At 43.2% G+C, this 26866-nt stretch overlaps 1 protein-coding gene across 3 annotated transcripts in view; it reads right to left on the minus strand.

Annotated features, from left to right (window-relative positions):
• Positions 1-2102: 2102 nt before the first annotated feature.
• Positions 2103-26866, minus strand: part of prc (pericardin) — a 32151-nt gene continuing 7387 nt past the window's right edge. For 2 of the 3 annotated variants that reach the window (XM_067787573.1, XM_067787575.1), the window contains exons 3-11: positions 9579-9670; positions 9406-9509; positions 9263-9343; positions 5785-9195; positions 5298-5665; positions 5032-5228; positions 4846-4968; positions 4607-4785; positions 2103-3131 (exon numbers count right to left, since the gene is read on the minus strand). In XM_067787573.1, the coding sequence (XP_067643674.1) occupies positions 2458-3131; positions 4607-4785; positions 4846-4968; positions 5032-5228; positions 5298-5665; positions 5785-9195; positions 9263-9343; positions 9406-9509; positions 9579-9670 (5229 nt within the window). In that variant the 3' untranslated portion in view covers positions 2103-2457. The remainder of the gene's footprint in view (positions 3132-4606; positions 4786-4845; positions 4969-5031; positions 5229-5297; positions 5666-5784; positions 9196-9262; positions 9344-9405; positions 9510-9578; positions 9671-26866) is intronic. The other variant, XM_067787576.1, reaches the window with a different exon arrangement.

A 26866-nucleotide genomic window follows, 5' to 3' on the forward strand; every position in this document is an offset into this window, starting at 1 on the left:
TTAAGAAAACAATTCAAGTTTAAACTTATATAAGCTGTTATTAAAATTAATAAAACTACTGAATCGATTTGCTATGTAGATGTATAGTCCTAGTTATAGGTCCTTTCATAGCATAATTCGTTTTATGAGTTATTTCGATAAATAACACAGGCCGACAAAATTTAACCATTATTCAGACCCAGAAACTAGACTATATATATCCAAAGGTTTATGATGTGCTGAATCCATATTTAGCCTTGCTCTATCAGCTCTGGTTTTTGAGATATCCTAACCTAAAAGTGCAAAAAACACCGTTTTTGCCCATATTTGAGGTTATGTAGATTTGCAGATGTTTTCTTTCACCAAAATTTAAGTACTAGTCTTTTTCTTTCAAAGGGCTTTCAGTTTGCTCAAATATCATTTTCTTTCGCTGGGATATCGCATTTTCAAATTTTCATGTTTCTAACTTTCTCTACACCTGAAAATCGATTGCGATAACATAGACATGATATAGTCGATTACTAATTTTCTTGAACTGAGTATTATTTTTCTTAAAATTTTGTCTCACGCCATAAGTTTGCTAACTCACCACACCCCTACACTATCTAACCCTCGGGTACCAAGTCACACACAGCCCTAACCCCTAGAAAATACCCCTATCATACCGCAAGCAGGCTGACCCACTTAACCCTGGGGGCAGCGTTTACTCGCATATTTTTCCTAAAATAAGTCTTATTTATCTTAATTGTTAACCCATCAACTTCCACACCGTAAAATTTCAAAATACGATATCTCAGAGAAAAAAAAATGATATTTGAGCAAACTCAACGCCATTTGAAAGAATAAGACTTGTTTTCACAGACGCCATCCTTTAATTTTGGTGAAAGAAAACATATGCAAGGCTACATAACCTCAAATATGGGCAAAAACTGTGTTTTTTGCACTTTTCGGTTAGGATATCTCAAAAACCAGAGCTGATAGAGCAATTTTGAGGCCAGATTTCGATACATCGCATCAAAATCCTTCGAAAATATATAGTCCGGTTCCTGGGTCTGAGATGCTGTCGACCTGTGTAATCTATTATGCCGAAGATCACGCAGTGGAATATATGGAATGAACAAATTAGATAAATCAGAGCAATTCATGCTAAAGTTTATTACATTATAGGCAAGCATTAATGAGATAAAAGTTCTTCTGTCATGCAAAGCCTGAAGGCCAAGCAATTTGCGCCTGCTGGTTTGTGATGCGATGTCGTCTGGCCAGTAAAGCATACGTAAAGCCATATTTGTAAAAAAATTTTGAAGTCCCTCAATTTTTTAGGAGTTAGATTCATAGAAAGAATTCCATATTATTGAGCAAAATTCAAGACCACTTCTGACCAAGGATATATAAAGTGCCTTCAACGTAATAGGGTCCTTAAAATCATTGGTGTTACGTCTACTGAACCGAACCATTGCAACAAATTTTGAAACAACGAAGTCAATGTGACTAGAAAGTCAAAAATGACACCCAAGTCTTTACTCTCTTGACAACGATTAAGAGATTTAGCATTTAGTTTGTTGATAAAGTATGTGGCAGTTTTTTTTTTTGGGTTTAAGACACAACACAGCATTTGTTTGAATTTAAAAATAAATTATTGTCCGCGCACCATCCGCCAAAAGAGTCCAGATCAGAACCGTTAGAAATCGTTTGACAAATAAATAGTATTTTTTGTCAAATATATAGTTTTAGTGTTATATTTCAATCATTAAAGGGGAGGAGTGATGGGAAAACATATTGAGTAAAAAGTGCTAAGTCAGGAGAAAAAATTTGTTTTGAGTACGGAAATTGTGCTAAGTCATAAAAAAGGGTTGGCATACATGATTTTTATTTATCTTTTTCAAAGCTTCTACACTCAAAAGCATTGCAATTAAGGTATCCTCATTCACAGTTTTGAAAAAAGAAGGGTATTTAAAAAGTTATTGAGTTTTTTCGTCTCCTGTAAAATTCGTAAAAGTTGACTTAGCATATTTGCACATTAAGCTAACGATATGTATATTTGAAACCACTTTCTGGGATCCCTTGTTAAATTTAGTTTCAGTTTGTGGAAAATCGAAATATATAACGCATTAAAACTACAGTCGTGTGTTAAAAAATAACAATTATATTTATTACAAAGTTATCGATGAGCTTTTTTAATTGTTTCTGCTTAACGATTTATTACGTGGCAGTGTATCTAAATATTAAAAGAAATAAAAAAAAAATATTAGTAAAATAAAAAAAAAAAAAATCTAGAGCCTTCTTTGCCCTTCTGTTAAATATACAAATATGTATTTACTCTTCTGCACAAAATTAATAAACTTAAATTATTTATAAAATTACATTTGTGTTAGCATATTAAACAAACAAAAAAATACATTCGAGTTAAGCTATGACGACTTACGACTAACGGTATTACGGTTACGAACATATTTTAAACTTTTAAGTTTTTATAGATACTTAACATTTGCCATTTGTTGGCGCTTTCGGACGACAAATTTTACTCCGACCATTCGCACCATAAACTATATTACAAGAGAATGTGAAATATCCACAAGTCGAGGATTTTGTATAATAAGTCGATTGGAAATTTTTATTCTCCTGCGGTGGACTTTTCGTATTATCCATGCTACCGGTAACTGATTTAGTTACAGTTACATAACTATCCAGGGCACGATGTTTGCTGCTGGGCTTACCCGGTTTAGCCGTTTCTTCGGCGCTATCGAGATCATTATCTGTCGTTTGAGACTTCACTGCTTTTGTACTTGTATGGAATTTTTTCTCGACATTAACGGTACCACGGAAGCCACGTGGTACCATTTCTGTTGTGGTACGGAAAGGATATTTTTGAATGCGTCCATTTTGATTTTGTACCAAAAGATATTTATCGGCTGAGTTGGGTATAGCAGCCTGTTGACTTTGTGTGGGTGAATTTTGTGAATATGTGCGATATGGTTTTTGTGCGTCCGTTTGTGTCTTGCTCTCTGTTTTAGTATCGGCCTTAGTATCCATTTTGGATGTGTTTTCGTTATAGTATTCATCATCATCATCGTCGTAATCATCATATGGTGCCTCTTCTTCGTCATCTTCGTTTATTGTGGAAACATCGTCGGTTACTTTGTTGGCATTAACGACTGAAAAGGAAAATATATTTAATTAGATAACGTAACTGAAAAGGTATCTTTAGCAGTCCTTAACAGTGTTGCTACTTATTTGGTTTTGGCTGCATCAACGCAGCGATCGCGGTCAGTGACAGTTATCGACCGCGTTACGCATACCCTGGGAAGAATGTGGAGAGGCAACAAACAAGTATACTGGTGAAATCGTGAAGCTGCGGAAAATATGCTGTTGGATGTGAAGACTAGCAACCCTTTTATGTTAAACCCCGCCTGGGATGCGGTCAATTTGAGATACATTGTCGATGTTTTCTTCCAAACTAACTACCCAGAGAGGATTAGTACGTTACCCAAGAACAGAAGACTGTTCGCTGCGGCGAGTAACGAAGATGATTTAGTGACAAACTGTACATCGACACATCAATATTGTCCAGCGAATTTAAACGAAGCGGCTACCCTGGCTAGGCCAGGTTATGCGAATGAAAAGTGGAGACACTCTTATCGGAACCTGCCTAGTATAACAGAGAGGAAGAAGGCGGGTTCCGCTTTGCAGCAAGGAGCAATTGGAAAACTATTTATATTACCATTTGGCGCGAATTAGACCTGCAAAGAAGTGATTGGGGTTACTTCTTGGATGACCAAAACCTTTTAGACGGCTTAACACCAATGGAATAAGTTAAAGCTTTGAAGTTTTTGCACGTTGACGAGCTCAAACCATTTTGCCATAACATGGAACTTAGGCAAGCATGGAACATGGAACCGCCGATCCAATTTGGCGGGCAATTGGATAGCAAATACCTACATAGAGCGCATGTAAAACAAACATCTCGGGACAAGAAGCTTGCCGAAGAGCATAGAAGACCGCAACTCTCCGTCATCTTTACACCCACTTTACATGCTGAACACTGCAAGAAACCCTCTGAAGCAGCATCTCATGGCAGCAGTAGTGCATTGGTAAGGACCGCTTCATAGACAGCATGGTTTTAGGATATGGCAGAGTTGGTAAGTGTAGTGATTACAGCTTAGACAGCAAGGCGGTCAGAGCTATCTAAAATACTAGTATTTACTGATCATATCAATTTGAAGCAGATTATGACCTTTTTCAATTACTTAAGCTCGAACGCCATTGGCGGGTTTGGAAGAAATTAAAATTCGCTCTCAACCTTGTTCAACTTAAATTCTAAGCTTGAGTGCTCTGTGCTCTGCTTATACACAAATGCTAGTTGTAATTATGATGCCGCTATCGGAATGGAATTTTTATATCATGCCGTGCTTGAGTTTGTACCGAGTGACTGTACTTATGCTTGTCTGTCGATACGGATCATATTCGGAGTCTACGATTGGTTGCCGAAAAGTAGGCCGAAAAGTAGGCTCAACAGCGAAAATACGGTTTTTGAATTCCGGAACTTATTGGGGTGGAAAGTTGATTTATATTGGAAATGGAGAAGAGATGACGGAAAATCGTGCAAATATGCATACATTACGGAACTTACTCTCTTTGACACTCTTTGAAGAGATGACGGAAAATCGTGCAAATAAACATACATTACGGAACTTACTCTCTTTGACACTCTTTGAAGATTTCAGATCCAAATCCGGTAACACACCACCCTCTGCAGTCAGCGATGTTCCACTTGGGCCACTATACACGGCATCTACACGATCAGTAACTCTGAAAGCAGTATTCTAATTCAACATGCCCAATGCAATCGCGAGAGGTCATTAAACTTACGCATCAGTATTTCCGAATTGGCTTATGCTGTGAAACAATTCGCGATTTTGTTCACGATAGCTTGCTACTTGTTCTTTCGTGCCGGACGCAGACTGAGCAGCTCCATGATATGATACGCCGAAACTACAGTTTAAAATAAATAATTTCTAAAATCAAAACACCCTCATTTACCGCCGCGCAACCTACCTAGATGTGCCTTGAATCTGCGATTGACTCTGACCCGAGTGACTGCCAGATTGCGCAGAAGCTTGACCGCCACCGCGAAGAGCTGGCGCAGTACTACCGTCTTGATTGGGTCGGAAACCGATTTGCGCCTGTGATGATGTTTGTCCCGGTCCACTTGACTGTGAATCAGCCAAACCACCCTTATCGTTTGCTTGCACCTATCACAAGGGGAAACAAAATTTTGACCTTTAGCTGATGACATCTTGTATCTACAAAAAGTTGTGTACCTCGCTTTGACTCTGATGGATTATACCACCACTCTGTGAGGATGCTTTAGTACCACCATTCTTCGCATTTACTTGTACTTGCGCCTGTGATTGTGCTGCACCCCCTTGTCCTTGTGACTGACTCATAGCTCCTTCACTGCTTCCGCTCACTTGGGCATTGGCGGAACGATCGCTGTCCGATGTGGAAGCACTAGCACTGAAAGTTCCAGTCGAGCTATATGTACCCGATACTTGAGATTTTGCGGTGCCTCCATTCTTTTTGCCTTGCGAACTGGCAGCAGCTTGGCCATCACTTATTGAAGACTCAGCTTGCGAGAAGGCGTCTTCTGTACCACCGGCCCCAGATGCTTGTAGCAAGTTGCTTGGACCTTGAATAAAGAATTTGCTTGTTATTAAGATTTGACAGACTATTAATATACATATGTACATACATATATACTTCTACGTATGTATGACATTTGACATTTACCTTCCTCTTTATACTCACCCAAAGCTCCCGCTCCAGGGCCAACACCTCCAGGATAGACGACAGCTCCGGGTGCTGTGGATACCCCAACACCAGGCAAGAATCCAGTACCACCAACACCACCGACTCCTGTAGCGCCGACATCAGGTGGTAATGCTCCGACTCCCGCTGAAGGTCCATATAATCCACCTTGTTGTACACCTGTGCCACCGCCAAGACCATAAATATCAGCAACACCTGGCTTTCCGGAAGATTCTCCTCCAAGTTGTGCACCGTAACCAAAGCCAGTCTGTGAACCCGGTTGCAATGCGCCGCCGGATTTTAAGCCTACACCTGCACCTGTTTGAAGACGTGACCCTGGTTGATAACCTGCACCTGGTTGTAAATCTACGCTTGGCTGATAACCTGTACCTGGTTGAAGGCCTGTTCCTGGTTGGTAAATTGTTCCCGGTTGGAAACCTCTGCCTGGCAGTTGACCTACCCCTGGTTGATAACCTGCTCCTGGTTGCACACCTGCACTCGGTTGAAGACCTATCCCTGATTGGTAACCTGCTCCTGGTTGCACACCTGTGCTGGGTTGAAGCCCAGCCCCTGGTTGGTAGCCTGCTCCTGGTTGCAGGCCTGCACCTGGTTGCAGGCCTGCACCTGGTTGGGAACCAGCTCCTGGTTGGTAACCTGCTCCTGGCTGTAGACCTCCACCTGGTTGGTAACCTGCCCCTGGTTGTAGACCTGGACCTGGTTGGTAACCTGCTCCTGGTTGCACACCTGCGCCTGGTTGGTACCCTGCTCCTGGTTGCACACCTGCACCTGGTTGGACACCGGCTCCTGGTTGGTAACCTGCCCCTGGCTGTACACCTGCACCTGGTTGAACACCGGTTCTTGGTTGGTAACCTACTCCTGGCTGTTCGCCTGCACCTTGTTGAACACCGGGTCTTAGTTGGTAACCTGCTCCTGGCTGTACACCTGCACCTGGTTGAACACCGGCTCCTGGTTGGTAACCTGCTCCTGGCTGTACACCTGCACCTGGTTGGTAACCTGCTCCTGGTTGCACACCTGCGCCTGGTTGGTACCCTGCTCCTGGTTGCACACCTGCGCCTGGTTGGTACCCTGCTCCTGGTTGCACACCTACACCTGGTTGGACACCGGCTCCTGGTTGGTAACCTGCTCCTGGCTGTACACCTGCACCTGGTTGGTAACCTGCTCCTGGCTGTACACCTGCACCTGGTTGAACACCGGCTCCTGGTTGGTAACCTACTCCTGGCTGTTCGCCTGCACCTTGTTGAACACCGGGTCTTAGTTGGTAACCTGCACCTGGTTGAACACCGGCTCCTTGTTGGTAACCTGCTCCTGGCTGTTCGCCTGCACCTTGTTGAACACGGGGTCTTGGTTGAAAACCTGCTCCTGACTGTACGCCTGCACCTGGTTGGTAACCTGCTCCTGGTTGTACTCCTGCACCCGGATGGAAACCTGTTCCCGGTTGGTAGCTTGCGCCTGGCTGTAAACCTACTCCTTGCTGCAAACCTGTTCCTGGTTGATAACCTGCACCCGGTCGATAACTAGCTCCGGGCTGTAAACCTGCTCCTGGCTGAAATCCTGCACCTGTTCCGGGCTGTACACTTGGTCCTGGTTGAGCATATGCTCCAGTTGGTACACCACTAGGTCCATAAGCAATACCAGGCTGCGACATACCTGGACCATAAGCTTGACCTGGAATTGAGCCGGCACCTGGCATACTCGGATTAACATACGCATCTGGTGGAATATCCGCGCCATATATCCCACTTGGTCGAGCACCTGCTCCCGCCCCATATACTGCACCTCCTTCACTAGAAGGCCGATAGATATCACCAGGTTGCACGCCCGCACCTGGTATATAATTGACACCAGGCTGAGCTCCCGTAGATGGGCCATAACCTTGACCGGAACCCATGCCAGTACCCTGAACAGACCCTGTACCAACTGCCACTGCGCCATCAGGTTTATAAACTCCTCCCGGCTGTCCACCAATATCAACTCTTACTCCAGCTCCCGCACCCGAAGGTTGAACGACGACTCCACTGGGCTGACTTCCAAAACCAGGTCTCAATGCATCACCTGGTTGATATCTTGTACCAACATCGAGACCACCCTGCGACCCGGGCTGGCCAGATATTTGGGAACCACTTACGAACGGAGCACCAGGTCGTAAACCTAGACCTGGAATACCGACTCTGCCACCATCTGGGCCCACAGGAAAACCTCCGACGCCGTTTCTATGTGGTTCATATAATCTAATTGGCTGCCTTCCTGCACTTGAAGTAAAAGCTCCTCCGCCTCCGTCACCTACTCTATCGAGTCCACCCTCTCGATCATTCCCGTAACCATCTCCGGGTTGCGGTCTTATGCCACCCGTACCAATCAGCTGACCTTCAGTTCTCGTTCCATATCCTTCGCCAGGTTGGAACCCAGCACCTGGTCTATACACTCCACTTACTGGTACTGCTCCCGTACCAACTGTACCACCAGGCCCACTAGGTTGACCATCAATTCCAGCTCCATAACCCCTACCATTCGGAAGTCCAGCGCTTGCTTGTTGTTCGACACCTGGTTGAAGTGCCGTACTTGGTCTATACGCTCCACCTGCTATGCCACTAGGGCCACCACGTTGACCACCTGTCCCGGCTTCATATCGCGCACCAGGCTGTAATCCGCCACCCGGTAGTAGTCCGCCACCTAGTTGAAGTCCCGCACCTGGTCTATATTTTCCACCTGGCATTCCACCAGAGCCAATAGCTTGACCCCTGATTCCAGCGTCATATCCCCCACCAGTTTGCTGTCCGGCAGCTGGTTGAAGACCCGCACCTGGTTGCTGTCCAGCACCTGGTCTATACGCTCCTCCTGCTTTGCCTCCAGAGCCACTTTGTTGACCACCGGTTCCAGCTTCATATCCCGCACTTGTTTGTAGTCCGGTGCCAGGTTGTTGTCCGGCACCTGGTCTATATGCCCCACTTGGGGTTACTGCTCCGGCTACGCTATCGGGTCCGCTAGGTTGGCTTCGGATTCCAGGACCGTATCCGGCTCCTGGCTGTAAACCAGCACCTGGTCTATATACTCCATCTGGTTGTATTCCTCCTGTACCAGTTACACCACCAGGACTTGTTGGTTGGCCACCGATTCTCGTTTCATAGCCGCCACCTGGCTGTAGTCCGCCAACTGGTTGTAATCCGACACCTGGCTGGCGACCTCCAGGCCTCGCCCCAATTCCGCCTGGACCAGAAGGCTGATAAGCTCCCCCTGGTCTAAATGCTCCTGCAGCTCCAGGAGCACCAACAACACTTGGGCCAATTGCGCCCGTTCCTGGAGCAGTGACTAATGCATCTGGCCGGCCAACAGCACCAATACCTGTACCAGGACCAACCAAAGTAAGCGGATCTGGAGAGCCCACGGGATATTCTAAAATAAAATAATTGTTTCATAAATTTATTTGCTCAGCGAACTTTAACAACGTGAACAAACCCACCATAAATTGGACTTGTGGAACAGTCACTGCAGTCTCCCATGGAAAATTGACTCTGCGCTTGTCCCATACCATGGCTTCCAGCTAAACGAAGATATTTTGTTAGTAATAAAGCTCAAAGAAAAAGTTGCTATAAATGATCATACAAACTGTTGTTCTTGATCCATGCTCATTAGCCTCGGCTTCCGCTTTGCCATCCTGTTCTGGTTTACCAAAATTTAGATATTGAGATTGCGTCTGTCCGCGTAAACTTGGATTAGCAGATAGAACAAAAATTTGTATTAGTTATAGCTTGTTACCAGGAGCTTTCAAGACTTACTAGCCTCTACCGCTTCGTTTCGATCTGTCCAAATCGAATTGGTCATTATCGACATCATAATTTGATTCAGCTGTACTTTCATCTCTCGAGGTCTAAAAATATAAGAATATTTTGTTACAGATAAGTATCTCTGAAGGTCCCGAACATAATTTGTTAATGCTGAAAAACTGAGCCCCTGGAAGCAGGGAGGGACTGATATATGTACGTTGCATGTTATCCGTGGATTGGAAAAATGATCACCCCAACTTGTCAAATGATAGAGAGGAGCACGTCTTCTCTTAGTCTAGTATTAGTTCCATTAACATATGCTATATCTTGGCATTGACTTCTTTTACCCATAGACTGAGAAAAATATTAATGAAAGGCGCTAAGGCCTTGCTATAGATTGGTAGCTATAGATGTGATCTGGGATTTCCACAGGATGGTGAGAGATTAATCAGTCGATTTTAACGGGCTTTCTGCTATTTACGTTCACTACCTACTAGAAGGCGAGGTCAAATTTACAGAAGTTAAAACTTAAAGAAGCAAATTTGAGACTGCCGTGATCGACAGGAAGCATAGCACCAGTAGTCAAATTATGTGCATTGTAGGAGGTCCAAATATTCAGTCGGACCACTATTAGCAGCCAATACAAGTAGATACAAGAAAAGTTTGCTGGGAAAAGGCGAAAGAAAGGCTGCTGCACCTGCCAAACCTATTCACTCAGAGCAATCCTCGACCTAACGATGTATCCCAACAGCGGGAGACCATTTCCCGATCACTACAATGGAGTCACTGTCTATGGTGCGGTGCTATTTTATGACGCTGCTATGCCCGGAGAATGCGAGTGTTACTATGACGGAAAGAAGGGACGCCTTATTCGAGATAACTGACGCCGTTTGGGAACACCGAGCGAGTTCAAGACTTCCTCCCCCTGTCCCACTCAACTCAATTGAAGCTCTAGTTATAGAACTTAAAACAAATATCGACACCGGTACTCATTTAAAACAATCGGATCAAAGTGCCGATGGAGTATTCTTAGACATTGCCGGAGCTTCTCTAAACGGGCTATCATGGATGGTCCTGGCTACATTGAAGTACATCCAGCCATTACCAGATCGATCGGCTGCAGGTTAAGTTGCAGGAAGATTACTTCACAATGGGGTTTTTATGAGAACACGAAATCAGTGGACACGGCAAGCCCTAGGGCGGGATGTTATCACCCCTGCTGTGGACGCTGGTCATCAACCAACTGCTCAGGCGGTTCAATAAGGGACCTTTCCAGCTTACGGTTTACGCAGATGACGTTGCAATTGTCAGAAGTGGCTCTTTATGGAGTCGTTGCTTGGTGGACAGCCACACAAAAAAGAACACAGGGGGTATACAGGTTATCAATGTTTACGGGAGCCCTGGAACAACTCCGACGGCTGCACTCTGTGCCGTTGTGTAGATTCCCCCCTCCAACGAGCCTTAGTGCCTCGGAGAAGCTTGAGCGCAGACCATACGGCCGTAGTAGTGTAGTGTCATTACAGGACAAACAGGCTACCGGATTCCGTATCTGCGCTTCGATGGGGCTCGTAGAGTCACAATAGAAGTGGATGGTTGGCACAAAGTACTGGAAGGAGTAGGGTCTGCGCTATACTGTGCCGATCCAGAAATAAACAGATCCTACAAGCTGCCAGATCACTGTAGCGTTTTTAGGCGGGAGTAGTAGCCGTGAGCAAAGCTTAAGCTGCAGCCGCGTCGAATGTTATATTGACAAGCAAGTAGCAATTAAGGCAATAATCTCGACAAGCATCTAAAAGTGTGTTACAATGTAGGCAGCCCCTGGAATGAATCGGATTTGACGAGGTTAAGAGAAGGCGAGAGTTGCATATGCTAGTACAAGCGGGAAAGGCATGGACCCAATCGCGGCGCTGTAAAGAGTCGAATATAATGTGTAAGCCTTGCAACTTAAAACTAACAAAGTTACTACTATCAAAGGAGAGGACTGTAGAGTCATGACGAGTGAAAAAACTTTGTGTGTGTGTTTTTGTTTTTAAATTAGATCAAAACAAGTAGGAGAAAATTATACTGGCGGCAGAACTTAACCGCTCTGGAATAATACTATAAAAGCGTGCGATTACTGCCATATGATGATGACATTGATATCATCGGCCTGAACACCCGCACCGTAGGTTCTGATTACTCCAAACTTGAAAAATATGGGTTTGATGGTGAATGGGGACAAAATGAAGTACTTGCTGTCATTGAAGAAAAAGTCAAAGCATTTGCGCCTTGGCAACCACGCCACTGTTAGTAGCCACAATATCGAAATAGTAAAAGACTTCGTTTATTGGGAGCCAGCATTAACACTAACAACAACATCAGCTCTAAAACCCAGCGGTTATTCCAGAATAAATTTTCGATAGATACCTTTATGCAAGGCGAATCCAAGGCGAATCTATAAAAGGTGGAGGCAAAGCGAATTCAACCGATTCGCCGTGCAGAAGAATGTCAAGCAAGGCGAATCCATACCAGATGATGGCAAAGCGAATTCAACCAATTCGCCGTGCTGAAGAATGTCAAGTCAAAAGAAAATTTTCATACAATTCGATTAACTGACATTTTGTTGTACAAGGCTTTGTATGGAAAATTATCAAGAAGAAGCAATCAGCTGATGGGATCACACCACCTGGAACAATGCAATAATAAGAAAAAATCGCCGCTAGGTGGCGCAAGGATCGAAATATTCTAAAAAATCGTATTTGTGGGTGATTTGGTCCATATTTGGAACACATAATACATACATGAATAGAAAGCAACCTATGATGTCCGATTTGGCTCATATTTGGAACAAATATTACATATAGTCCGGTAGAAGTGACATGAAAATATTTTGGAGTTGGAGGAGGGACAAACATACGTGGCGCAGAGTCGAGTAAAGTCTTTGGAAGGATTATGCATTGAGGACTTAGATTGTAACACATTGTCAGGAAAAAGTCCTTGTAATAATGAGTCCCTAAATGAACTAAACAGAATGAGAAATAATAGACAATTAAATAAAGACTAAAAACTTGAAACTAAAATAATAAAAAAAAATTTTAAGTTAAACGGTTTTATTGAAAACAATACTCACATCAAGTAATAATAATATTAAAAGCTAGTCATCACACTCCTCATCAACCTAGGGCGGTGATCAGACAATTAAATAAAAGCGTTGGGCGCGTAAAATTTTTAAAAATGTGAGGCGTAGCATAACCTGATTAAGGTTCAGTTGGTCTTACTTATGACTATCAATAGAAATTTGTCGTGTCCAACGCTTTTATTTAATTGTCTGATCAACGCCCTAGATTCATGAGGAGTATGATGACTAGTACTTAGGACCCACCTAATTATTTTCTAGCTTTTAATATTATTATTTCTTCATGTAAATATTGTTTTCAATAAAACCATTTAACTTAAAATTTTTTTTAAATTTTCTTTTTTCAAGTTTTTAATCTTTATTTAATTGCCTATTATTTCTCATTCTATTTAGTTCATTTAGTGACTCATTATTACAAGGACTTTTTCCTGACAATTTGTTACAATTTAAGTCCTGAATACATAATCCTTCCAAAAACTTTACTCGACTCTGCGCCACGAATGCTTGTCCCTCCTCCAACTCCAAAATATTTTGATGTCACTTCTACCGGACTGTATGTAATATTTGTTCCAAATATGAGCCAAATCGGACATATTGCGGCCACCGTGGTGTGATGGTAGCGTACTCCGCCTACCACACCGTATGCCCTGGGCTAACACCCCGGGCAAAGCAACAACAAAAATTTTAGAAATAAGGTTTTACAATTAGAAGAAAATTTCCTAATCAGGGTCGCCCCTCGGCAGTGTTTGGCAAGCGCTCCGGGTGTATTTCTGCCATGAAAAGCTCTCAGTGAAAACTCATCTGCCTTTCAGATGCCGTTCGGAGTCGGCATAAAACATGTAGGTCTCGTCCGGCCAATTTGTAGTCAAAATCAAGAGGAGCACGACGCAAATTGGAAGAGAAGCTCGGCCTGAGATCTTTTCGGAGGTTATCGCGCCTTACATTTATTTAAGTATTGTTTTCAATAAAACCGTTTAACTTAACAATTTTTTTAAAATTATTTTGATGTATTAACAATTTTTGTTGTTATATCGGCCAACTGATTTTAAGATCGCGGGTTCGAATCGAGCTCAAGGCCTAACAATAATTTTTTATCATTATTATTGTTATGATAAATTTTTTCTTAATTGAAAAATTTTTTTTTAAATTAGAATAGAAGAAAGAAAAAATTGAGACAACTGCCAAAGCTCGTTGTATAGATCCATTTCGGGAACTGCTAAATTCCTTCATCGGCAACGTTTAGGCGCCGCTGCTATAACCATTCAGCCATCACAGCGGTTTTTTGTTTGTCTTCATTAATCCTACTTCTATTCTGGTTCGTGCCAATTGATATTCACAACACTGCGACATCTGTTGAAGAATGAATGTGAAAATTGGACTTGTTCAAATGTATGACCGACCCCCACTAACTTTGGAGGCCCCCAGGGGGGGTTCCAGGGGGTGTGCCACTGGCATCGGTGGGTCGGTTAGTGGGGGTCGGTCATACATTTGGACTCGATTGGAGCACTCTAAATGGGTCAAAGTGGGATTTTTCAAAATTTGCCCCTACCCAAAAGTTCGACCCAAATTGGAGGGGGGGGGGGGGGGGGGACATCAGAATTCGTTTTAGAGGTATGGTTCCTCCGGCAAAGTTTCTTATTTGATCCCTAGAATACGATTTTCACAGAGCAATGAGCGATTTTTAAATCGACCCCCCCTACTCTATAACCAACCGTTATCCAATCAAAGTTATATACTCTGTGTGCAAAGCACGCTGAATATAAAAACACATTAAACTGTATTAAAAGAAAATTTAACTAGATTTGATTAAGTCTAAACAAGTGAACAAGTATTTAGGTTAGAAGGGTATATTTCTTTTTAATCCAAAAATACATCGAACTGCAACAATTTTTATACAACTTTAGATGTGCGGGGTTAGCTCCGTTTACGTTGCAGATGGGTTTTGGGGTATGTATAATATTCAGAGGACATCTAGGAACGCCATGGAGAGTATTTTAAAAAAATTGGAGTATTTTGAAAAATCGACTTTTGGCCAGCTAAATTGATCAAAAACCCCACCGTGCGTCGTACAATTAAAAATAAATAAAATAAATGTAGGGCGCGATAACCTCCGAAGAGATTTTAGGCCGAGTTTCTCTTCTGTTCCAATTTGCGTCGTGGTCCTTTTTAATTTTTCTTACAAATTGGCGGGGCGGGACCTACTCGTTTTATGACGACTCCGAACGGCATCTGCAAAGCAGATGAGTTTTCACTCAGAGGTTGTCATGGCAGAAATACACTCGGAGTGCTTGCCAAACACTGCCGAAGGCCGACCCCGCTTAGAAAAATTTTCTTCTAATTGAAAAGCCTTGTTTCTAAAATATTGATGTTGCTTTGCCCAGGACGTGAACCCAGGATCTTCGGTGTGGTAGGCGGAGCACGCTACCATGCGGCCGCGTACAATTCCGTCGCGTAAATTTCGCTCTTAGCTTTCATTGTGTTCACCTTCATGCAAAAACCGGGATTATTAGGGCGGGTCAAATTGTATGGGGAAAAATGGGGGGGAAAAACTTCAGGTGAACATCCAGTTTCTGAATCTATGGGTCATACTGCGTAATATTGCCCATGGGACCATAGGTCTGAAATGAATTTCCAGCCTCCCTAATTTTATTAGAAAATTTTATGTCCCAATCCGAATCCGAATTTGACATTTATTTTCATGTATTTTATTTGTGAGAGCCGCTATTCGGATTGGGATATAACATTTTCTAACATTAGGGAGGCTCGAAATTCATTTCAGACCTATGGTCCCATGGACAATATTACTCAGTATGACCCATAGATTCAGAAACTGGATGTGCCTTTTCAACAATAAATTTGGCCCACCCTAGGGATTATATATTTGTTTTTGGCAGGGCGAAGTTCATCGCATTTATTTCGCGTCGACAGGGCTTTGTGTTTATTCATTATTCGAATAAATTTTTCCCAACTCTGATTCAGAACATTTAACTACACTATAAATATCTCTAATTTTGAAATATCTCCTGATCTTTAGGGTATATTGGAAATTCTGTGCAACTATTCAAGGCTTGCTAGTTCGCCACTTCTGAAAATCTAAATAAAAATAAATAACTAGTTGTCAGAGATACAATTTGTCAAATTGTGAAAAATTATTGCCATCTCAACAAAATTGTGCTTTCGAATTTTAATAACTTATATGAGGTCTTTTTATTTAACTATCAATATATAAGGGATAGATAATAATAAAGCTGCTAAAAGGTGTGAACTGGTTTAAATAGAACTAAAATGCCGCATTCAAAAGGTAAAGACATAAGGGTATACTACTTTATGGAGAGTAGTGCTTCTTACTGACCTCTTTAGTGGGAAAAACACCTTAGAAGCAATTTATTTGTCCCCCGCCAACACTTCGGGCATCGCGACTTCGACTTCTTTATGCTCTTATACTCCGCTTCTTTGCTTATTAGGAAGATGGTTATATGCGGAGTACGAACTAGCAAGATACATAATTTCCGGCATATGCAAGTCTTGAATGTACATGCATGGGTGTTGTGTTCATTACCTGCATCGAACAGCTAGGTGAACATGAAAAAATATTACAAAAATTTTAAGATATTGTACCGTTGTTTCAAAAGGGAATTCCAAAACAGAGTTAATGGCAAACGGCGGCAATGACGGAGAAAAAGAAGAAGTGGAGCCACCTCTCTATGTTTGTATCATGCGTATACCTAGCATAGTATCGACCAAACTACCTGGTCAAAAATTAAAATAAAATTGTAGCGATTTCTTGACGACTCAAACCTTTGAGTCTGTAGATTTTAGACATCTCTTTTCTCATGTTTTAGTATTTTATCAGCGCTATATGTGGCGAAGTTGATTCTATATACATATTTAAAAGCCCTTTGGGAAAAGTCCCACAGGAAACATTAAAAAATGCTGCAACCCACTCTGGTAGCACAATTTTATATCAGATATCATAATGCCATTAAAAGTCAAATAGTTAATATGGCGACTCAAATCGTTGAATGAAACCACTCTAAACTGTGGTATTTACAATCAAAAATGTTCACTAAAGGTTTAAAATATTTATTATAAGAAAGACCCTGAAAACATTACCTGACACTCTATATGGCAGATCATCGAACGATTTCTGTCAAATAAAGTTAGCGAAACTGAGGTTGGTGAAAGCGGCCAGGGAACTTATGGCGGCCAGGAAACCTTTGGATTCCATTATTCTAGATCACAGTTGTTGAGGTTGAAGGGTGGAGCCGTGTGTAGAAGTCCACGAAAGTGGGGAAACCTTCTGACCGCCAATCACCTGGGAATTCTTATCTGCGATTCTTTTGCATGTGGTTCAAGCAGCTCACTATCCTCTGGGTAGCCACTGAACATCCGTTTAATGGTGAGCTAACGTGAGAAGGCGACAACCTGGCTAGGCCACTCTGACATTCTCGGTTTAAGGGTTAGCTGGGGGATCTTTCATCGGCAGCGTCTGTCCACCACGAGGTGCGACATGTCGCGGGCGTATGTCGCGTATTGGCTGCTCGCTATAAAAACGTGCAAATAATATTTTCATTCAGGCTGAGCGGATTGTGCGCTGGGCTTGGGACCCTCCACGTCAGACCACACTCCAATGAAAGGAAAAATCAAGCCTCGGATAAAAAGACAACCTTTTCCTTGTTGGACGGCCATAACCATTTAAACGGTTAAGCGTAAATTAAGTAAGTATAAGTAAGTTGCTGAGGTTGGCAATTTAAAAGCCGTAACGGTTAAGGCACTACGTGGGTTAATCGGTTTATAGATAACTGTAGTCAATCTGTGTATATCTCTTGAACCAAGCCTAATGACAAGATTTTTGTTTTCGTTATATATTGTGACGAATATTAGCATCACTAATTGTCTCACATCCCTAAGGTTATTAAATAAAAGCACAACAACAGAAACATTAAGCAAGGTACATAAACACATTAATCATCATTTACCCACATATGTACATACAAGGCAACGAAGAGATAACTCGCATACAGATGTAGTCATCTGTCGAAGTAGTACTCACATATACACGCGCATATGGCTATGCGGGAGGCTATAACCGTGTATCTGTAGTTATAGCTGGTATCGTATAGCTGGTAGCCAAGTAGAAAATTCTAGCAGAAGAAACGTCTAGACATTTGGGTAGAGAGTATAAAAGCAGCACAATCTGGTTGGGTTAGGTTGAACTGGCCGGTCCATGAGAACCTCACATAGACTGATTGAGTCCGTAGTGTTACCAGAAGTTTGTTTTAACGACCAAACTGAAAAACTCTATCAAAAACATGGACCTATGTTATAAAATAACTCCGCCCTCTTGGCAAATACTAGAAGCTTCCTAGGACTTAAGCCGCTTGCTGCTTCTATATCTGACAGCTGTATTACTCCTAATAGCTGGAGTCTTAGCCTGGCAAGTGCAGGGCACGAGCACAGAACGTGCTGGATCGTTTTCTCCTCCAACCCGCACTTCCTACAACTGCTATCACTGACCAAGCCTAATTTAAAGGGATGTGACGCCAGAAGGCAGTGTCCAGTCAGAATACCCGTCATGAGTCTGCAGTCTCTCTTTTTAATGATAGAAGCAACTTTGTTAGTCTAAGGTTGTAAGACCTACACATAATCTTCAACACTTTACAGCCCCGCGCTTGAACCCACGCCTTTCCTGGTTGGTCGATCATGTGCACCTCTCGCCTTCGCTTATTCTCGCCCAGTCTAATTGGGACGTCTAGGGAGCAAGCTTCAGGGGATGCGCCCTTTTTAGCTAGTTCATCTGCTTTTTCATTCCCATCTATTCCCATATGCCCTGGGACCCAATATAGATGTATGCTTCTCCCTGTCCCGATTCTCTCCAGAGACTGCTTACACTCTAACACGCATTTAGATGCTGTGCTATGCGAGATGCTGTTTGAATGTCAATATAAAAGTTAGCACGGTTGCAGCTTAAGCTATTTTCTTCCAGGGTTTCTACTGCTTTGGTTAGGGCTAATATTTCCGCTTGGAAAACGCTACAGTAATCCGGCAGCATTTTGGATCTGCTTATTTCCGGATCAGCACAGTATACCGCAGACTCTACTCCTTCCACTACTTTGGAACCATCTGTGTATACATGTATTGCCTCGTCCGCCATTTGCGCACCCTTTGCGCCAACCGTCCACCTCTATTGTGGCCTTAAGATATCCCTCGAAGCGCAGATTGGGAATCAGGTAGTCTGTTCGTCTTGTTATTGATGACGCTATACTTACTACTATAGCCATATGGTCGGCGCTCAAACTGCCCCGAGGCACCGAGCCTGGTTGCGGTTGTTAATGCTATGTTCTTTGCTACTAGGTCTACAGGTGGAATGTGCAGAATGGCATACAGTGCAGCCGTGGGGTTGTTTTCAGTGCTCCCGTAATGCTAAGCATCGATAGTCTGCATACCCCCTCTAATTTTTTTAGGTATGTTGTTTTTTGTGTGGCTTTCCACCAAACAAGAACTCCATAGTATAGAATAGGGCTTGCAATCGCTGTAAAAACCCAATGAGAAAGAGAGGCCGATAGGCCCCACGTACACCCCAGCATTCTTTTACATGCATAGAGTGCCGTTGAGGCCTTCTCGACCCTCTCCTCCACGTTGAGCTTCCATGACAGCTTACTGTCTAGGATGATTCCTATATATTTTGTGCAAGATTTCTCCTGTAAGGTCACCCCTCCTAACTTAGGCCTGGTCCAATTTGGGACATTTTACCTCTTTGTAAACAAGACCATATCCGTCTTATCCGCATTGACTTTCAACCCGACATTAGATGCCCAGGTATGAATATCCCGAAGCGCCCGATCCATCAAAGAACTAATCGTTGGAAGGCACTTTCAACTTATGACAATTGAAACGTCATCTGCGTAAGCCGTAAGTTTTACGGGTCCCCCATCGAATCGCCTGAGCAGTTGGTTGATGATCAGCGTCCACAGCAGAGGTGATAGCACCCCTCCCTGCGGGGTGCCCCTGTCAACTGATTTCGTAGCCTCGTACAATCCCCACTGTGATGTAATCTTCCTGCAATTTAACATGCAGCCGATCCATCTGATTAAGGCGGGATGTACTTTAATGTAATTAAGGCCATCCATAATCGCCCATTTAGAAACATTATTGAAAGCCCCGGCAATGTCCAAGAAGACTCCTAGAGCATACTCCTTACATTACAGGGATTTCTCTATGCTTATTACCACCCTATGCAATGCGGTGTCTACCGACTTGCTTTTGGTGTACGCATGCTGTGTTGTGGAGAGCAGCTTTTCATTCACGTTAGATTTTATGTACACATCTATCAGCCTCCCAACGGTTTTGAGCAGAAATTATGTTAAGCTAATGGGTCTATAGCCTTGGGATACACGTGACCGATCTTCCCCGCCTTTGGTAGGAAAGCTACACGAGCAGTTCTCCAAGAGTGCGATACATGATTCAGCCTTAAGCACCTATCGTATATTATTTTAAGCCATTCCACGACCGCCATACTTGAAACGTGTAGCATGGTCGGGAATATACCGTCTGGGCCCGGCAATTTAAACTTAGAAAACGTTTTCACTGCCCTTTCGATCTTGGTATCGGTCACCAAGCCCGGCACTACCCGCTCCGTGATCGAAATGTGAGTGATGTCTGCTGGCTATTCTAAACCGTATCCCGATGGGAAATGTGTGTCGAGAAGCACCTCAAGGGATTCCTCACTATTACGTGACCATTCTCCTTTCTCTTTCTTTATTAGTCCCTGGATTATGTTTCCACTCGCAAGGACTTTTCCCAACCGTGCTGTTTCGCTGGATCACTCTATGTCCGTACAGAAACTTTTCCACGAGGTTCTCTTCGCCCTGGAAATTTCACGCTTTTAGATCCTCAGTAGATCCCTGTACTCGTCCCGACACGCTTCGCTCTCCGCGGTCTTTGCTAACTTAATTATTTCTTTTACCTGTCTTCTTAGAAGACTCAGCTCATTGTTCCATCATGGCGGCTTTGCTTTTCCTCTGAATATTCTTAGAAGGCAAGCTCTGTTATACGCAGTCATAAGCATCCTTGTTAGGAATTCATTCGACTCTTCCAGTTCCGCCACATTGGCAACCTCTTTGGGTTGTCCCAGTTTTGTTTCTACATGTTTCTGGAATTTAGTCCAGTTCGTTGACCTAGGGTTTCTAAAGGTCCCTCCCTTCTCTACCCTCTTTAGGGGGATGCTGAAGGTAATATACGCTTCGTCGGAGAAGGATGGTCCATCAAGAACCATTCAATCATACCTTGATATATCACGCTCGGAGCTCAATGTAATATCCAGAACATTGCTGGATGTTGGACCTATGTATGTAGGGAAATTTCCCCTGTTGGCTATCTGCAAATTGGTTTGCAGGATGTACCAAAATAGAGATTCGCCTCTCTCGTTCTTATCTGCTCCTCCCCATGCATTGTGGTGCGCATTTGCCTTTGCGCCTATGACCAACCGCCCTTTGCGCCCTTCCTCCTGTACTAGCCTTTTGCACTCCATCGGTGGAACCTCCGCAGCATGGGCCATGTAACAGAATGCCAGGATAAATTCCTGCTTATTCTTTTGCTCAACGGCCACCGCTACGAGGTCCTCAGTGGTGTAATTAGGCAGCATATATGAATGCAGCTGTTTCCTTACCATTACTACAGCTTGCATTCGTCCGTCCCTTTGCGCGTAGTAAACGCCAAACCCGCGCGCGCCAAGTCCAGAAACCTTTCCTCCTGATGAGAGCCACGGCTCCTGGATCAGCGCCACGTCAAACGAACCCTCCTAAAGGGTTAGGAGGAGTTCGTTCGACGCCACTATACTGTGTTGGAGGTTTATCTGTAGGACTCTCAGCACCATTGGGCTGTTTGTCCCCCTCCAGCACCTTCGTCGTGACGTCTCCCCCCCCCCCCCCCCCATTGCCCTTTTGGTTTAGTGTATTCGAGGTCCCCTTCAGCCTATCGTAACTGTTGTGCCGGGTGTTCCTCTGTGCGAGGCACAGCACCATTTGGCGGTTGGTCCTATTCTAACACCTTCGTGGTGACGTTGGAGACCTCCACCTGTCTTTTTTCCCTTAGGCTTTTTAGGTCCTTTTCGACTTCGCTCACCTCTAGCGTGATAGGGTTTTTATCCTCGGGACTTCTTCGCCTGAGTCGCATGTAAATTTTGCAAGTGCCAAAGGACATTTTGTCAAGCTGCGTGTACAAAACTTTTGGTACCGTGGGGATTTGCGCTTGGTCCACCAAGCCTTGCCTTTAGAGGTTTGGAACCACTTCCTCCAGCTACCGCAAGCTCGCGATATTGTCGTACGCTATCATCTTCACACCATTATACCATCCCCCCGAATCAAAGGTTGGAAGGGGCTTACTTAGTTGTTCCCGCATCATCTTAAGAATTAAGCTAATAAGCTCCCTTTCCACAGATCTCCACCTTTCAGTAGTCATTTTTCCGAAAGGACTGCTACGATCAACCAGCGCCACAGTCAGTGACTGCTTTGCCACACCAGTAATCTTCTCGGGAAAAGCCGTAGTCTTAGTGTTATCTCCCTTTGGCACCTCCGAGAAAGCCGGAATCGTAGTTGGAACTTCCCTCCGACTCACAACTTTCGAGGTAGTTGCTACCTCGCTATTGGGGCCCATCTGTTTTACAGCTTTGGGCCTACTTGTCTTGTCTATGCGACTGCCCTGCCTCGCGGCTCTAGGACTGGGTCCTTTCTGCCTCTTGAAAGTAGGCTTGTCGCCTTCCACTGAACGTTGCCCCTTCATTCTGCCATTCGACGCTTCTTCCTCCTCGTACCGGTTGCAGAACCGAGAGTTTGTCGCAGCAAACCTTTTGAACTGACTTCGACCTACTTATACCGCCTCATGGGTTCATTCCAAGCGCTCGATCTCCACTTTTGTTGGGTCGATCCCTGCTCCCAAGCGTTGTACAATTCTTAGTGCTGCACGGTACTGCGAAAGAGCTATTTTACTTCCTCTGCTCCGTACCCTTCTCCACTCTTCTACTCCGTTTTAATTTGTGAGCTTCCCCAACACGGAGTTCATTGAATCAGCACTACTCTCGCTCCCCGAGTCCGACGCATCGCTTAATGCGTATTTGTCGTCCTGTGCTTGCGACTCAGTCCTCCTCTTTACATCGTCCTTATTACAATCAGGTGATGAGTCGTCCATCTTCGTCGTACGACCACCTGCCCGACAAGGCGGGCTCAGGGGTCCAGTATTATATACGAGGAAAGAACCGTCCGCCACAGCATGGCCCCTTACTGTGGCAAGGCCATAAATACTTCCCGAGGAGGCCCGGTATCGGGAAGGCTCCGTTCGAATACAGCCGAATTTATCCCCTGGCTGTAAATCGTCCAATAGGCACGGTCCGCATAACACCCTGGATTAGGGGGTTGGCAGTTCTTGGTCCCGACATCCCGCCGCCCTCCTATGAGGCGAAACGGCGTAGATGTCAGTTCTAAACAGCCCCGCCTCATAGTCGGGCGCAATGGAGTTCGGCTAAGCCCTCACACCAAGGACACACCTACCTTAGTGAGGGGCAGCACAAGCTGAGTAGTCAAAAATCAGTTTGATTTAAGCATGCTATTGGTTGCGAAGTATAAGTGTTATTGTGAAGTACTTTCAAAGTAGTCTAATAAAGACCATTTTGTATTCTTGAATATTGAAGTTATTTATTCAACAATTTAGCGACAAGAACGTTAGTAGAAGGTGTACACTAAGCCGAGTTTCCATAAATTCGTTACAATTGGTGCCAGAAGGGGAATTGTTGAATAAATTCTGAAGATTTCGAATACAACCTGGACTTGGCAAAGTTAAGTGAATTAAGGATCCAGCAACTGAGAAAGGAGTTGGAGAACCGTGGATTGAATACAACTGGCAATAAGATCGAACTTCAAGCACGGCTACGAGAGGTAATGGAGTTGGAAGGAATTAATGTGGACGAGTATGTCTTTTATCCTGATGTGGAAGAGCCAGCGACTAAAATGGAGGAGAAGATAGAGACTCCGTATCCATTGGCAAGTGTTGACACTAACGCGATACTAGCAGTATTGAAACAAATATCAACCGAAATGTCATCTCAACTGGAATCGCAGGAGAACCGTATAACATCCAAGATGGAAGAACAGAAGACATATATGGCATCTCAGTTGGCTGAGCAGTTGAAAGCACCGGAGGCCCGCATATCCATCTTCCCCTTCCATTTTCGGGTAATGGCACCCGGTTGCACGGCAACTCCAACGCGAGTTCCGTGCTTGTCTCAGTGTCCCTCTTTCATTGATTTGGATATCTCGAAATCTGATTAACAAGTTAATCAGTTTGAGACATTGTGTTTTGTCGCAATTTAGGAATGTGACCAACCTTTCCTGTCCTGCAGTGTTACAACAATGTAAAACATTGTTGACGACGGAGCTGGTTTTGCTTAAATATTGCCTATTATGCTCCGTATTAAACTCCATCACAATTAAAATCAAGGGATGTGACCAACCTTTTCCACACAGACCTGTGGGTGCCGAGTGCCCGCCTCAGCAATGTCTCTCGACATCGCTTAAGACCACACTCGTTGACTTGACATTGCGCGCCATATTGTGCTACATTTGGCTTCCATATTTGCTACTATTATTTCACTCCAATTTCCACTCAATTACGCAACAATTATGCTCCATTTTACACTCCAAATTACACTCCTACCACAATTGAAGGGATGTGTCCAACCTTTTCCGATCACAGACCTGTAAGTACCGAGTACCTGCCCCAGCAACATCTTCGCATAGCAGCCGGCGACACTGCAGTGATTTGACAGCATTAAATCTTGCCAGATTTTTGAATGTGGCCATCCATTCCGCGAACGCCTCCTATTCGCTAAGCAGTCTAAGGCAGCCTCAAACATCTCAAAAGACGAGATGAGCACCGGCCCACTCGTACAATTATCAATTGTTTTTCGGCTGGCAATATACATACGTTTCATCTCTCACCATCTTTCAACCGTGTTTCACCATCTTTCTCCGGCATCTCCGGTTGCCACAATTATGGGATGTGACCAACCTTTCATCTGCCCCTCAGGGTCAGTTTCTCAATGAATTTGGGTATACTGTGACAAGTAAGAGACCGAATTCCCTTGGGTCTTGCGTCCCCAAGGGAAAACAAGTCTACTCAGAGCGTGTCATAAAGTGAACTCTTATTTGGAACCACAACCACCGCGATGCTCCCACAAGGGGGCCATCCCAGGACAGGAGGTGAGACCTGAATACAAAGCATCGTTCGATGCAGTGCATCAGGTCACACTGGCTTCTCCTGCTCCCGCGGTAGCAGTATTTATAAAGACCTTGACTAGGGTCCCACAGGGTGATACCCGCGTCCACCCTGCTACCTTTCGAGTAAAACACCTTACCCATGGATTGGGTACCCATGGTATTATGGTTGCCTTTTACGACCGCCGCCGCCGATAAAGTGATCGGCGTAAACCTCTAATTAAGATACTAGTAGGGAAATATTAGTTCGACCGAAACCGAATATTTTATACCAAGTGTGTTCTTTCATATGTATTTTAAGAATACGTTACAAAGAGAAAAGTCACCTACATTAAATGATATGAAAGCTAGAAGCCACTTCCTACGCATGCGTAGACATAGTCTTCCGTAAGTAGCTATAAAACAGTTACTATCAAAGAAATAAGGTTCTTACTATGTAGGTCTCGTTAAATTTGGCCGCATTTTGCTCGACTTTGATATTAAAAGATTTGTGAAGGGCTTAATTAAAAACAAGTAAGAACGGGACTGTCTTCGGCTGTGCCGAAGACTTCATACCTTTCATGAATGGGGCTGAACAATAATCTTATCCCGTTCGTAATCTCCGAATAATCGGATGTATAAGATAAGAAATATATAGTGAACAGATCTACACACCTTAACGATTTTTAAGATAAATATAATATAAAAAACAGGTAGGTACTTTGTGTGAGGATGCAAAGTTTCAGGTATTTTGTGGTCTGCGTGTAAAAACTATGACTACGAATCACGTATTTCAACAATATATGACGTAAACGTAACTATTTGATGAAATTTGATGAATTTTGAAGCTTCTAGCCGTAAAAAAGGGGCAAAAATGACAGTTTATATGAAGTATAAAATATATATACCTCCGATCTCTACGATTTTTTCAGACAACAATATATGCTATATACGTAAGCATTTTGTGAAATTTGAAGCTTCTAGCTGTTAAAATGGGGCCGAAATCGCAAAAAAAAAATATATATATATACTATATATACCATCATACTATATATACCATCATATATATATTATATATATCACCGATCTCTATGATTTTTTGACACAACAATATATACTATATACGTAAGCAATCGGTGAAATTTGAAGCTTCTAGCTGGTAAAATGGGGCTAAAATTTGCGAACATATATATATATACTATATATACCACCGATCTTTATGATTTTTTTCAGACAACAATATATGCTATATACGTAAGCATTCGTTGAAATTTGAAGCCTCTAGCTTTAAAAATAGGGCAGTAATTACGAAAAGTTCCTTATCTGAACAATCGGTTGTGGGGGATATATACTATATATACGACCGATCTCATCAATTTTTTCAGGCAACAATATGTGGAATATACGAAAGTATATGGTGAAGTTTGAAGCTTCAATCTGTTAAATTGGGTAAGATATTACAAAAATCCTCTGTTTCTGAAAAATCGGTTGTATGGAGGATATATGCTATAGTGGTCCGATCCGGTCGGTTCCGACAAATGTCTAATCGGACACCCAAACACACCCGCTCACCAAATTTTATCAAGATATCTCAAAAATTGAGGGACTAGTTTGCATACAAACAGACAGACGGACATGGCTAAATCAACTCAGCTCTTCAACCTGATTATTTCGGTATACTTAATGGTGGGTCTATCTATTTTCCTTTAAGGACTTACAATTTTCGGTTTCGTGACGAAATTAATATACCATTTCATTTTCATGAAAGATATACAAATAGGTAAGTAATCTGTGTGAGGATGCAAAGCTTCACGTTTTTTGTGGTCTGAATGTAAAAACTATGACTACGAATCACGTATTTCAAAAATATATGACGTAAACGTAACTATTTGATGAAATTTGATGAATTTTGAAGCTTCTAGCTGTAAAAAAGGGGTCAA

The sequence above is a fragment of the Eurosta solidaginis genome, chromosome 5 (assembly GCF_040869045.1).
Source record: "Eurosta solidaginis isolate ZX-2024a chromosome 5, ASM4086904v1, whole genome shotgun sequence".
Classification (NCBI taxonomy): Eukaryota; Metazoa; Arthropoda; class Insecta; order Diptera; family Tephritidae; genus Eurosta; species Eurosta solidaginis.